The sequence below is a fragment of the Zeugodacus cucurbitae genome, chromosome 3 (assembly GCF_028554725.1).
Source record: "Zeugodacus cucurbitae isolate PBARC_wt_2022May chromosome 3, idZeuCucr1.2, whole genome shotgun sequence".
Lineage (NCBI taxonomy): Eukaryota > Metazoa > Arthropoda > Insecta > Diptera > Tephritidae > Zeugodacus > Zeugodacus cucurbitae.
In genome coordinates, this window is record NC_071668.1 from 24,223,579 (window position 1) to 24,238,964 (window position 15,386).

Consider the following 15,386-nt stretch of genomic DNA (forward strand, 5'->3'; position numbering starts at 1 on the left):
TATAAAACAATGCAAGTATATTATTTTAAGTTGAAACCGAAAATTGTTGAACAAAGCAACCTAAATGGCGAATAAATATGTAATTTATTATTTTTACATACACAACACATTTGTTTGCTTAAAATATATTATATTTGAAGGAAAACAATAATAATCCGTAGTAAATGAAATGTATAAAGAAAAAACACGAAAAAATAGCAATACTTTCAAAACAAGAACAAAAACAAAGTATAATAATAAATGTAAAAGTTTATCCCTTTAAACTCAAGTGGGGGGCGCAACAGCATTTGTCGAGTACACTTCGTGCGCAGAAATATTCAATGAAATTGAAAAGCATACAATTACGTTTAGTACGAAAACGTGTATACAACTCTATTCATCGATTTAGCTTTCATTAAAAAGGCGCAAAACATATACTGTACATACGTTTAAAAAATATGAGTTCATAATACTTAATATGCATAGTTAAAAAGGGGGTTTTGTTGTAATATATATATATATATATATATATATATATAAATATATAGATATCTGACAAAACTTTTGTTATCGTTATATCATTATAAACTTCAGTAACTACTGCAGTAGCGCAAGTATATGCATGCATTGATGTAAAGGAATTTAAATGAATTTAAATAATCTCATACTAGATAAATAATCTCACAAACGTGTTGAAAACCATGGATTTGCTGAAACAAAAAAATTAAATAGTATTAAAGTAAATTATGTTGTGCGATTAAGCGATTATTGTGTAACAAATTTTAACTGTTAATTACTGTTGTCTAACTAGCATAGCACCGTATTTTTTATGGCTCGAAAAACAGTTGACTAAGTTATAATAACGTTAAGTGTCCGACAGCTTTAATTTTTTGAATATTATCTGCAATGAAATACAAAAAAATGTAATTTATTTAAAATTTCTGCTAAATTTACTAAAAATCATTCCAAAAAAACTAATTTTTAATTGTTAATTGATACTTGAATAAATGTTTTAATGGAGTTCGAAAAAATTGAATTACTTAATCGCATAACGCTCATATTTTGTATAAACTCATGCATTCAACTCACCTAGTGGCAAAACATATTTATAAAACAGTCATAATGCGCCGCTAACGGTACGATGATATTACAATATATTTATGTATATTTTTATTTTTCTATTTTATATTATTTTCAAGCATTAAATGTACTATGCACGTTCAATGTCCAAATCGATACAACCTAATGAAAGAATTATTCTACTGTTTTTTGTACTCATTACGTTTTCATAATGATAAATAGTTGTAAGTTTATGAACCGTTCGATTTTCGTTTATTTTTTAGCAATATATTTTTTATGCATAAATGTTGAAGCCATCGATTTGGATTATGAGCGATTTGATATTGTCGTTAGATGCAAATTATATAATATACGGTGTACACAAGTAGTGCTATTTAACGTATTTCTTACTATTTTTGTTTTTGTAATGGCAAAGTTTTAAACTTTTTTATTTTATATTTAAATGAAATATATTTAATACACCATATTTTCATTACACCATTTTGACAGCTCTCAGTGTTAATATTTACATTTGCAATTCGATCAGCTGTTTTTGTTTATCATTTTTTGATTTGTGCAAAAATTAACATTGTAATAATTTAAGCGTTTAACATTAGTAAAAACAATGATATTACAACTAAATAGTAATTTTAATTTTCAATAGAAATACGAAAAATACCAAAACTTGTGTACACCATAATAGTATTAAATGTAGTATTTGTCAAATGGTCTATAATGAATAAAGTTAGTTAAGCTACGGCGTTAAAAAGCATTATGCCAACCGACAAAACGAATATTACAATTAAATAAAGTTTATAAAACCTTAAGTGAAAACAACTGCAGTCCACGCGTTATATTTACATACTTATATATAGAATCTAAATACCGCCAATAATCATACTATTATGTTAATATATAGTATTGTTAATTTTCATATAAACATATTACATCCACGTTACAATCTGAGCTATCAGTCAACCAATCAACTACATGACACCTTTTCCTCTTGTCTTGTGGAAATATCATGAACTATATATGTATGCATATGTAGAATTATTCCCATACATTTTTTCCTAGGAAATATGGAATTTGTTCTGTACTATATGACTACGCTTTAAGTACACACACACTTTAAATGCATTATGACTAGTAATTACTCAGCTCATAGTGTAATGGGAGTTTTGAAAAGTTAAAATTTAATTTAATTGCAGCAGCAGCATGTTATGTACAGTTAAACACACCTAAAAACACCTACCACAATATTATATATGTATGTATAGAGAATTCATGTATGTATTTATATTACAAATATGAATACACTGAGCGGATAAGTTTTTGAATATCTAATTTGTATTAAATAAATATGCATTACTTACAAAACAACAAAAATAAATAAATAGCAATTGCTGGTGAGCAAAATTGCATATGATTTGGCAAAAAACAAAATTGAATGTTGAACTAACTTAGAAAACAAAAACAATAAAGTTAAACTCCACACCTATAAATAAAACATATTCGAAACAGTTTATGAATTATCGTAATAAAATAATTCTATATTATTGTATATTTAAACACATATATAAATTTAATAAAAATACAAACCAGGAATATACAAAAAAAAAAAAGAAAAATGTGTGTCTTTTTATTTAAGAAATTTTAATCTAATTGCGATTGATGTTAAATGACTAAAACTGAACTAGCGACTTATTTCAGCTGCTAATATTTTCGGTTTTTCACTTGTTATTTTTTTGGGTTTCTTCTTTTTTGCTCAAACAAACCATCTCAAACCCTCTTGTGGAGGTTAAAATGATTCGCATTTCTATAAGCGATAATTTTATTAAAACACCAGAAATGTTATTATATAAATTTAAGAAATTTTATTCTTTATTACAACACACACATTTTCATACATAGTCATTACACATTAAATAGTCATCAACTTAAATCTCGCATTTATGTTCACCGAACTCAACTCGGTGACCAAATATTTGAATGAGAATGGTATTTCAATGTGTCCCACAGCGGCGCCATCACCGCACAAGCGACAAGTGTCTGGCATCGATTGCATTTTGCCAGTTTCTGTGCGCTTAATAATCTTCTTCAGTGGCGCTAATATACTGCCGCATTTGCTGCACACCAGTGTATGCGTCTTATCGGAGTTGTGGAAGAGACGATCTTGTAGCAGGAAGGCGGCGCCATGTGATATCAAAGCATCACGTTCCATCTCACCGAAACGTACACCACCGCCACGTTTGCGACCCTTAATGGGCTGTTGTGTTATGGCATCGACGGGACCGGTGGAACGCACCTGCCACTTGTCGAACACCATGTGACGTAGTCGCTGATAGTGAACCACACCAAAGAATATGTCTGCTGTCATTTCGCGTCCATCTACGCCGGAGTAAAGACGTTCTGTGCCGTAGTAATTGTAACCGCCTGCCTCCAGTAAACGTCCGAAATAATCGATGGCGGTGTGTTTCTCCGAGAAGCGGAACGGTGTTGCATCGTGTACGAGTCCATGTAAGGCGGCGCTTTTGCCTGCCATCGTTTCGATCATCATAGCTATTGTCATACGTGAGGGGAAACCGTGGGGATTGAAGACAATATCTGGTATGAGGCCCGTTTCACTGAAGGGCAAATCTTCGGCTGGATAACGCTGCGAACAAATGCCTTTTTGACCAGCACGTGAAGCGAATTTGTCACCAATTGTGGGTGGACGTGGTATGCGCAGCGTGATGCATACCATGCGGCGTGCGTTTGGCTTAAAGCTGCCGCAATAGCGTACGCTATCCACAACGCAATCTTCCTTTTCGTCTAATTTTTTCACTTTATATGTTGAGGTGTCGGCGTCAAAGTAACTAGAATTTGGAAATATTTATTAATTAATTGTATAAAAGCACATATTTCTTTGTAACCTACCAGTAGAAAGGACAACCATGCCATAGTCTGGTGCCAGCATGTGGCAAGCCATCGTTGTCCAACATCTTATTCAATTCTGGCATATGCGGACTGCGCGCAAAATAGCTCGTGCCATCCAATTCGATGAATTTCGACTTATATATGCTGCCGTAAGCGAAGCCACGCTCATGCGCCGACTTGTTTATTATCATGGCATCCTCCATATCATAGCCGGTGTAAGAAATAACGGCCACGATGGCGTTGGTGCCCATAGCGAAGTCATCGAGCTGTACATTGTCGTGATGTACGGGACGGAAGAGCGGTGTTGTTGGCGTTTGCAGACGATACAATTTGTTAGCCGCCTGCTTGGGCCAGTTAAGGCATGGTGTGCCCATAGTTTGTTTACCCATCTGACACTGATACATGTTTCTGCAAAATTATTTAATTTTAGTAAAAATTGATTGGCATTTTATTTTAAAACATACCTTGGCGATTGATTGTAGTCCGGCATGGGTATCAGGTTGGCTAGGTTACTAAGAAATTCTGTCTTCGACAATTCCATGTGTGTCGTGAAACCGGGGTAAAATTCTTTCAAATCAATAGCAATATCCATGTATACTTGCTCCAATGAGCCTATGTACTCAATCTTTCCAAGCGCTAAATTCTTCACTGGCCGCATTAGGCGTGCTGGTCCAACAAAAAGAAATAGTCCGGGAAATTGGCCTTTAGCTTTATATGGTATGAACGCAATTTCCATCATTTCCGGCAAGTGTCCTTCAATTTTTAACAAACGTAGTCTATTCACTATTTTCTCTGCATCTGCTTGACGTATGTGCCCTAATAGTTTGCCTTCCAGGAAGACGACAAACAACTTGGCATTTGTATCGTATACTTCTGAATCCAAAGGAATCATGCCCATTTCTATTAGATATTTTGGTATAGCCTATAAAAATCCAAAATTTTAGTGAATGTTGTTGTTGCTTTTTAATATCATTTACAAACCTTTACTAATTCCTTTTTAGGTATTTGCGATATGCGACACGACACAGTCAAGTGATTGAGCAAACCACATGGCGCACCATCAGGCGTGTGTACGGGACAAATGTAACCCCAAGCATCCGGCAGCAATTGACGTGCTTCGGTTGTACGCATTGTAGTGAAGTACGAACCACGATGTACTGCACGAAAATGTGACATGTAGCGTATGCGATTGATATTTTCGGCCATCACGACTAAACCAGAATTCTGCATCAGACCCAAGCCAGAACGTGAAGGCGCATTGCCTGTGGCGAGGAAGGATTCCATAGCGTGCGAAACGCCGCCTGCACTACGTAAAGAATTTGTAAGCACTGTTGGTGTTATAAGTGCGTCTGGTGCTTCTAAGCGTTTGAGTAAGTATTTCTTGGCATATTGCAGCCACAGCTCGATACGATCACCTAAAAATTTCTGATACAAATGACCTAAAATATATAGAAACGTAAATATTTTCATGTAATTCTGGAAATATAATAAAGTCTTACCAGAAAGCAGCACTTCCTGCATCATTACCGAATCAACATTTTCAATTTTGTAGTTTCCCTGCGCACATTGAAACAATTTTTGCACCATAAATACTAACATATCGAACTTTTCACGATGGGTTTCCAAGTGTATGAGTATTCTTTCATTTAGTATGAAGTCAGTGACATCTGTATCGGCTTTCCATTCTGGCACTTCTGGGAATTTGGTACGGAAAATCTTTCCCAAATATGATTTACAATCTTTATGCGTGTGCAAGCCCTCGCCGTGCACATCTCTAAGCATAGTCTGCACACATGACACATAATACTGATCTTTCTCATAACCACGTACCAGGTGGCGGTAAATCTGTTCATCAGTAAAGTCCACCAAACAGCGCAATATCAGACAAATTGGTATATAAGACATCATTTTCATTTGCGAGAACATCAGTTTTGCGGTGCCATTGTTGAGAAAGTGTAAAACATTGTTAAATGATGTCTCATCTTCGCGCACTGTGCGCACCATTATGCCAATTTCACTGAAATTTGCACCACGATCTTTCCAGGTGGATCGTTTCACTGCGATTGGGTAATTGCGTCTACTCATCAACAGCATACGTATGATGCGCTCATTGCCTTTTATGACAAATATTCCTCCCCATTCAGTATCGTGTTCACCGTGTTTAACCATTTCCTTCGGTTTGAGTGAACCGAGATTACATGCATTGGACTTAAGCATAATGGGTACTTCACCGAGATCGACATCTATCGGCGCTTTCTCCAAACCGCTGACAGTCCAGCCCACACGCACTGTGCACATTCCCATGTATGAAGTATGTAATTGTCTTGACTCAGTAGGGTAGGTCAAACGATCCTTCACATTTATTACGGTCATAGGCACTTGTGGGCGTGCGATTTGTATGCTTTCTATGCGTAGCTCTATTTGTTCGCCTGCTGGTGTTTTGAAGCTAACTGGAGTCATATACTTTGCGCAATTCGCCAAACCATCGGTTAACATTTCATTGAAGGAATTCAAATGTGGTGCTCCAAAATTTTCCAAATGCTAATAAGAAAAGTTGTTACGAGTGTGACAAAATACAATGGAAAACAACATACCTCGTTTAGTTTATCTGGAAACTTTTTGAAGTCGGGTCGACTATTCGTTAATTCTGGGTATATTTTCATTTTAAAGTATTTTATTTAAATACTATTTTCACAAAAATTAAAGTTTAAATTATATACAAATGTGCAAATAACGAAATTGTTATCAAAGAAATGTCAAAATAGTTGCTCGCTCGCACGTGTTGTGACAGCGAAGTATGCACAATTGCGGTGGATACACATAAACATATGTTTTTTCAACAACGAGTATAAATTGTATTCGGTTTTCTTACATTTATTTAATAATTTTAGATTTTACAAAAAATTATATATTTTAATGAATATTATAAAATAATATTGTTGGAAAAATGGTAGTATAGTCAGAAAATATTATTCAATGATTTTTGAACAAAGTTTAAACAGAGACTATAAATTTCGCTCCCTTCCGGTTACATAAATCCGGATGTCTATAAAAATACAGTATTATCCTAACCACTTAGACTTTTAGGTAAATGGGAAGTATAGGTATTTATGTAAACGTTTTTTATTAATTTTTTCAAATCTTCAATCTTTCAAATATCAAATTTCGTTATCTTCGGTAAATCCAGAGTTATGCAAGAAGCTATAAGCTGGTGGCATTAAAATAAATTCCCATGATAGTGGGTACCGTTAAATTTAAAAAATTAAATTTTCTGGCGTCCGACTTAAATTTCTGCTAGGCAAGTAACTCTTTCAAAATGGAAAAAGTGTAATTTAGGAAAAATTAAAGAGATCGTTTTTTCTACTCCGGCGAGCCGATGTAGATCATACCTTGTGGAAGCCAGGAAACGGTAGCTATTACCTGATCAAAAGGATAGCCTTCGCTTTCTTCGGGGCAAGATCGACAGGTGAAGTCTTTTTTTCAATGCTCCTTGGTCTCTGATCTATATTAGTGGATACTTGGGATATTGACGGATTCGACACGACTCTTTCAGATTGCGCTTAACAAAGTCAAACAGTTCTCTAAACTTGTCTGGATTGCAGTGACTGTTCCCCTTTGACCTTTTCATGTGCTTTGAGATGCCAAATACGTCAGCTATCTCGCTCACCTTAAATCCGCAGATTGCCAATAGGAGATCGCGGAATTTTGTCACTTTATCCCCCATGGTAGCCACGTTTTCGGGCATCTGGACACGGTTCATCATAAACCGACTGATATAAATCGACTAATTTAAAATCCCCGCCCATTCAAACCTAAAAGTAAAAACATGTTTGATTCGGATGAAGCCTACAATAGGCTGCACTACACGAGAGTTACTATCTCTTGACATATTCTAAGGAAGATAAAGGTTACTGCGAAGTAACATATAATATTTCGTACCTTTAAGCATATTATTGGAAGCGTAGTTTTCTAAATTTTACATACATGTATACGCCATTTATACAAAAACAAACACAGGCATATTGATTTATGTTATTATTCTTTTCTGAGGCGTCTGTAATTGCACGTGCTGATGGCACCTACTCTTTGGTGCGCAATTTTCTTTGTTGCAGACAAAGGAACCGTAGGCCAAACGCCAGCAGCTAAGAATGCACATACAGAGGTATGAAATATTGTGTCTATATGGTATACATATGCATATGAACGCCGAAGCAAAATCAAAGTGCACTGAACTCAACAAAGTTTATCTGCGACAAATTGTGGGGGCTCATAGTTTTTGAATAATGCAAAATCGAAAATATACTTACATACATGTGTATAGCTTTGTAAATTCAATGGTAGAGTTCTTGAAAGTAAAGGCATGTAAACTATCTTCCTATTTGATTTGTATCCGTCGTCGAAGCAAGCTAGTATACCCCCGACACCAAAGGGCAGGGTAAACAATAGATTTCAACTGCTGATTGTGCTTCATCATGACAGCGGATTGGCTCTTATTTATACTAAATAGCTATAACTGCCTTTAGGAGAGACAAAAATTTACACAAGAAGGAATAGTATGTGATGTATGTGATTGGCGTTCAACCGTTTAGCCGGTTATAGCCGAATCGATGAGAGCGCGTCACTCCTCTCTTTCCTTCGCAGTTCGGCGCCAGTTGGAGATTCCAAGTGTAACCAGGTCGCTCTTCACCTGGTCCCTCCAGCGCAGTGTAGGCCTTCCCCTTCATCGGCTTCCTCCGGCGGGTACTGCATCGAACACTTTCAGAGCTGGAGTCCATTCAAGAAGGAATAGTAGAACCTTAATAAAATTGAAAATGATGTCTTTGGCAACAATGTGCAACAGAAACATCAACAAAGATTCATTAAATTACTCAATGACAAAAGAAAATTGCACTGTAGCGGTGATGACGATTATGTTATATTTCGAGATGACGCTAAGTCTAAATATTAAAAACAAACATTTGTGTAAATTTAGGCATATATGAGAGTAAAAATCATTTAATATATGTATGTATTGTTTATGTTTATTTTGGCAACTGAAATTTGTTTTGATGCATCACAATTGTTAGGGGACAATGGGTAATTTCGCCAAGTCATTTGTTGACATTTGAAACAGCTGACTCATTTACAATTAATTGGAAATTTCTATATAATCTTATACAAAATAAAATGTTCATTTCGGGTTTGTAATTTCTACTTGATTTGGAAGTGTATCTCTAACTCAGAAAACATTATTTTTGGTAATGGTTGGGTAGTTGCCTATTGGTCCAACTTTCGAAGTTAATTTTCGTGGGGATAACCAACTTAATTACGTTTGACTATCCGTCAATTTCAGTATCATGATCGGACCAACAACTCGCTATATCTTAAACTAAACGAACTGCCAAACTTTCATGGTAAATGTAAACAAATACGATGACGTCATGAACTAATATACTTCTGTAAAACACATTTCAAAAAGGTAACGAAAGAAACTGTCTAATTTTTTTTAAATAACTGTTTGGTAACAGTTATTCGCAAAAAATACTTTGAAGCAGAACAAGGTTTAGAAATTCTTAAAAATCAACCTAAAGAAAATTTTGGATAAACGTAAATAAAAACCATCATTACTTTCCGAAATTATATGCCTAAATGGCTGTAAGAAACCCTAGCTTTAAGAGAAATTCTGTTCAGTAAAGCCCTCTCGCATTCAATAAAAATTACTGTCGCCCTCCACCAATAAAAACGTGAATTCCTACAAACAACATTAAGCTTGTAAAGCTTCTAAATTATGCACTATTCTTATATTATTAATGAAGAAAGAAACAAAGCAAAAAAAGAAATCATCATATGCATAGCAGCTGTTCTGACAGCCAAGGTGCATTGTTTCGTATTTTGCATCATCCGAAAAATGATGGATTGCTGCACACTTTACCTGTGGCATGCACCCAATTGTTTGTCTACAAGATACTTAGGGACATATTGCACTGGTTTTTTTTTTGGTTTGCTTAAGCGATTTTTATAACCTGGCGTTACATCCTACCATGGGGTATTGAGAAGTTGTCTGATTTTTTGATTTTATGTTAAGCTGTTGACAAAATTTTATGAACAGTGAAAGAAAATATGAAACCGGAAATAAGCGAGCTTATTACTCATTGAGTTTAATAATTTTCTGCTCCTGATATGCAATTATGACACTTCTGTCGCCCAGGTTCATAGAGTATATGGCACCTATTAATTAAGGGTCCGATTCCGAAATCTGAAGACAAAATTGACATATTCGCTCAGAGCGAGAGGTTAACTACGACATGTACGAGACCGCTCTCCAGTATAGACTGGTAAATAACAACAACTTAACAATTTGTTTTTAAGGACGGTAAATTAATATTTATTAAGATTACGAAACTCTCGGATTTTTTGTTGTTACATTTCTGGGAACAGCAACAATTTTAAACTAAAATCTCTGTATGGTACTTATATTCTAATTTTTATATCCAAATGAAGAAGATTATGGGTTTTTATATGATTCGACGAGTCTTTGTAATGAACACAAAATAGCTAAACGTACTAGATTACTACCAAACTAATATTTTTGATTTTAAACAGGGACAGAGAGTTTAATTTATTTTCTCAAATGTGTGTGTTAGGTTTTCGAATAAAGGAACGCTCTTTAGAAAACTGTTATAATTTCTAATCTTCTAGTCTTCTCATCTGCATTCCACGTCTTCTTCTTCTTGACTGGCGTAGACACCGCTTACGCGGTTATAGCCGAGTCCAAAACAGCGCGCCACGTATCCCTCCTTCTGGCAGTTTGGCGCCAATTGATTATTCCAAGCGAAGCCAGGTCCCTCTCCACCTGGTCCTTCCATCGGAGTGGAGGTCTCCCTCTTCCTCTGCTTCCACCAGCGGGTACTGCATCGAATACTTTCAGAGCTGGAGCACCTTCATCCATTCGAACAACATGTCCTAGCCAGCGTAGCCGCTGTTTTTTTATTCGCTGGACTATGTCTATGTCGTCGAATAACACATACAGCTCATCGTTCCATCGTCTGCGGTATTCGCCGTTGCCAATTCTTAAGGGACCATAGATCTTCCGCAAAACCTTTCTCTCGAAAACTCCTAGTGCCGTCTCATCGGATGTTGACATCGTCCACGCTTCTGCACCGTAAGTAGGACGGGAATGATGAGAGACTTGTAGAGTTTGGTTTTTGTTCGTCGAGAGAAGACTTTACTTTTCAATTGCCTACTTAGTCCATAGTAGCACCTGTTGGCAAGAGTGATTCTGCGTTGGATTTCCAGGCTGACATTGTTATTGCTGTTAATGCTGGTTCCCAGGTAGACGAAATTATCTACAACTTCAAAGTTATGACTGTCAACAGTGACGAGGGAGCCAAGACGCGAATGCGCTGACTGTTTGTTTGACGACAGGAGATATTTCGTCTTGTCCTCGTTCACCACCAGACCCATACGCTTCGCTTCCTTATCCAGTCTGGAGAAAGCAGAACTAACGGCGCGGGTGTTGTTTCCAATGATATCGATATCATCGGCGTACGCCAGTAGCTGTACACTCTTATAGAAGATTGTACCTTCTCTGTTTAGCTCTGCAGCTCGTATTATTTTCTCCAGCATCAGGTTAAAGAAATCACACGAGAGTGAGTCACCTTGTCTGAAACCTCGTCTGGTATCGAACGGCTCGGAGAGGTCCTTCCCGATCCTGACGGAGCTTTTGGTGTTGCTCAACGTCAGCTTACACAGCCGTATTAGTTTTGCGGGGATACCAAATTCAGACATCGCGGCATAAAGGCAGCTCCTTTTCGTGCTGTCGAAAGCAGCTTTAAAGTCGACAAAGAGATGGTGTGTGTCGATCCTATTTTCACGGGTCTTCTCCAAAATTTGGCGCATGGTGAATATCTGGTCTGTTGTTGATTTTCCAGGTCTAAAGCCACACTGATAAGGTCCAATCAGTTTGTTGACGGTGGGCTTTAGTCTTTCACACAATACGCTCGACAGAACCTTATACGCGATGTTGAGGAGGCTTATCCCACGGTAATTGGCGCAAATTGTGGGGTCTCCCTTTTTGTGTATTGGGCAGAGTACACTGAGATTCCAATCGTCAGGCATGCTTTCTGCAAAGAAGCTGATGCAAGCACCTTATCAGCTCTTCGCCGCCGTATTTGAATAGCTCGGCCGGTAATCCATCGGCACCCGCCGCCTTATTGTTCTTCAAGCGGGTAATTGCTATTCGAATTTCTTCACGGTCGGGCAATGGAACATCTGCTCCATCGTCGTCGATTGGGGAATCGGGTTCGCCATCTCCTGGTGTTGTACTTTCACTGCCATTCAGCAGGCTGGAGAAGTGTTCCCTCCACAAACTCAGTATACTCTGGTCATCAATAACTAGATCACCTCTGGGGGTCCTACAGGAGTGTGCTTCCCTCTTCAGCTCTCGGTATCTTTCCCATCCCGCTCGTGTTGCGGTCCATCGCAACATTGCGAGGTAGGCAGTCTGTTTTCTCTCCACTGCGAGACGACAATCCTCATCATACCAGCTGTTTTTTTGACTTTTCCGAAAACCAATGGTTTCGGTTGCAGCTGTACGTAAGGAGTTTGATATGCCGTCCCACAGCTCCCTTATACCGAGATGCTGATGAGTGCTCTCAGAGAGCAGGAGTGCAAGTCGAGTAGAAAATCGTTCGGCTGTCGGTTGTGATTGCAGCTTCTCGATGTCGAACCTTCCTTGTGTTTGTTGACGTGTGCGCTTTTCTACACAGAGGCGGGTGCGTATCTTAGCTGCTACAAGATAGTGGTCCGAGTCGATGTTGGGACCACGAAGCGTACGCACACCAAAAACACTGGAGACATGTCGTCCATCTATCACAACATCACCCTAGCGTTGAAATCGCCAAGCACGATTTTGACATCGTGGCGGGGGCAGCGCTCATAGGTACGTTCTAGGCGCTCATAGAAGGTATCTTTGATCACTTCGTCCTTCTCTTCCGTCGGGGCATGGGCGCAAATCAGCGATATGTTGAAGAACCTCGTTTTGATGCGGATTGTGGCTAGACGTTCATCCACCGGAGTGAATGCCAGGACTCGACGACGGAGTCTCTCTCCCACCACGAATCCCACATCGAATTTGCGCTCCTTTATATGGCCGCTGTAGTAGATGTCACAAGGACCCACCTTCTTCCGTCCTTGTCCCGTCCATCGCATTTCTTGGATTGCGGTGATGTCAGCCTTGAGTCGTATGAGGACATCAACCAGCTGGGCAGAGGCATCTTCCCAATTAAGGGTCCGGACATTCCAGGTGCATGCCCTTATTTCGTAGTCCTTTAAACGTTTGCAGTGGTCGTCATCAAAATTGGGGTCTCTCATCCGAGGCTGTTTTTTCTTTTTCATTGGGGGGTGTTTTTATGGGGTGGGTCCCAAACCCTACGCACAACCGCATAGGCGGGTTTCGCCTTCTCACTTTAGCTCGCCTTCAAACGGATGTCTGTTGGCTACCCAGAGGATACTTGGTCTAAGACCGGAAGTCGTGAGCTGCTTGAGCCACATGTAAAAGAATCGTTCCTGGCCACTCCCAAGTGAATGACAGTCAGAAACTTTCCTCACTTACGTGAACTTCTACATATGACTCCATCCTGCATTCCACGTGGTAATTAATATTCGGTTCCCCACGAATATGGCACTTCCTTCAACGCATAGCTTGTCATCTCTTAGCTGCACTTTGATGTTCCGCATGGTGTTGGCATTCCGTTGCAGACAAAGAAGTTCATAGCTGCCTAATGGTTGCTGTTACTTGCACTCGTTTTTTCGAATTTGTTGTGCTCTCTTTCTTAGGTACTTATAGATTTTGTAAATTAGTGAAAATGTACTTCATAGTACGCATGTAAATACTCAAAGAAAAATTCGTTGTAAAGAACAAGGGGGAGAACAATAACAAAATTCTCAGAACAATACCTTATGTGTCTTGTGTGCATAAGTGAACCGTTAGTGGTTAGTTGGCCCACTGCTAGAATGTATACATGTAATGTAATTTACATATGTATAAGGAAAGCATAAGTTCATTAAATTTAATATAATTAAGTCAAAATATGTTTCACCTTTGTCGAAAAGCATATTCCACCGCATTTAGACGAAAATATCTATTAAAGAGTTATTCTCGTAACAGTTTGCTCTATGTTAATGGAACGGCTTCGAAATTATATCTTAAAAAATCTGTGATTTTTACCTCGGCAATATTCCTCCAAACTGTTTGAGAAGAGTTTTATGCTGCCCTTTGGGAGATTTATGGAGTTTGTTATAAAATATAAAATATAAATAAATAATTGCTAATAGTAGATCCATAAGGAGGCTACTTTGCCCTGAAAAGACCAAGTGAGCAATAGACTTGAACTCACTTAGTGCTTTGAATGTCATCCAGATATCGAATAATTGGTTGTTATATTTAAAAAAAATTGATATATATATGTTTCTTGGAACCCAGAGATCTTTGTTATAGCATAATTGCATGATCGTACTATTACCACGCCCACAAAACGGCACGGAGACATATGTATTATTAGAAGAAAAATACAGTGGAACTTCTCTAACTCGAATCACCATAATCCACAAAAGCACTTTAGAGAGACTTCGAGTTATAGAATTTTTCATTAAAAAATAAAATTTATACACAGTTTTATTTATTCACTTCTCATAAAGTTTGCACTTTGCTATTGTTTGGCTCTTGACGTATGTATCTCATGCCTTTGTTACATGTTTTATAAAATCTGTAAGTGTAATATAATTTTTTTGTTCGCCTCCTTACGAATATAGTGACTCCTTTAAAAATGTTCCTGGATAGTAAAATTTTAAATTTTGTATTATGCCCTGGCCGGAAAGTTCGATTTATGGAAGGAAATTCGTATGAAATTTGACTTATATTGCCCATTCAAGAGTTCAAGTTATGGAGATCTTCGACTTATAGAAGTTCGAGTTATGGAAGTTCCACTGTATTCCCTTTGAATTTCTTTAAAATAAATATCTGGGAGACTTACCTATATTTTCGATAAAAGCACGTTTTTTAGAAGGTCGATCGATGCCACACTATAAATGCAATATTTGTGAAAAGTGTTCTTCCGATATCTTTACTAGTGCTTACTTTATATATTGTAAAGTAAACGATTCCGATCGACTTCAAAGTTCTGGTATATTGGAAGTAGGCGTGGTTGAGAAACGATTTGGCATATTTTCATAATTTCCTATTTTCATATCATTGGGAAGCCAGGAAAATATTATGAATTGAATTTCATTGAAATTGGTAGAGAAGTTTCTGAGATATGGTTTTTGACACATAAGTGGGGAGAGGCACACCCATTAAATATTTTGTTTCCAAAACAGACTATTCGTCGCCAAAGTTCGTCGATACATTGCTACGAATACCGCCACGTCTCGAAACTATTCGTTGGCGTTTT

General features: G+C 37.5%; 1 protein-coding gene across 1 annotated transcript; it reads right to left on the minus strand.

The window, feature by feature from the left end:
- Positions 1 to 2,138: 2,138 nt before the first annotated feature.
- On the minus strand, positions 2,139 to 6,738 carry LOC105214828 (DNA-directed RNA polymerase I subunit RPA2). Its single transcript, XM_029042030.2, has 6 exons — positions 6,552 to 6,738; positions 5,457 to 6,498; positions 4,939 to 5,396; positions 4,422 to 4,879; positions 3,958 to 4,365; positions 2,139 to 3,896 (listed from the first exon to the last, which is right to left on the minus strand). The coding sequence occupies exons 1-6, from the start codon at positions 6,618 to 6,620 to the stop codon at positions 2,963 to 2,965; spliced, it is 3,369 nt and encodes a 1,122-aa protein (XP_028897863.2). The 5' UTR covers positions 6,621 to 6,738; the 3' UTR covers positions 2,139 to 2,962.
- Between the last annotated feature and the right edge of the window lie 8,648 nt (positions 6,739 to 15,386).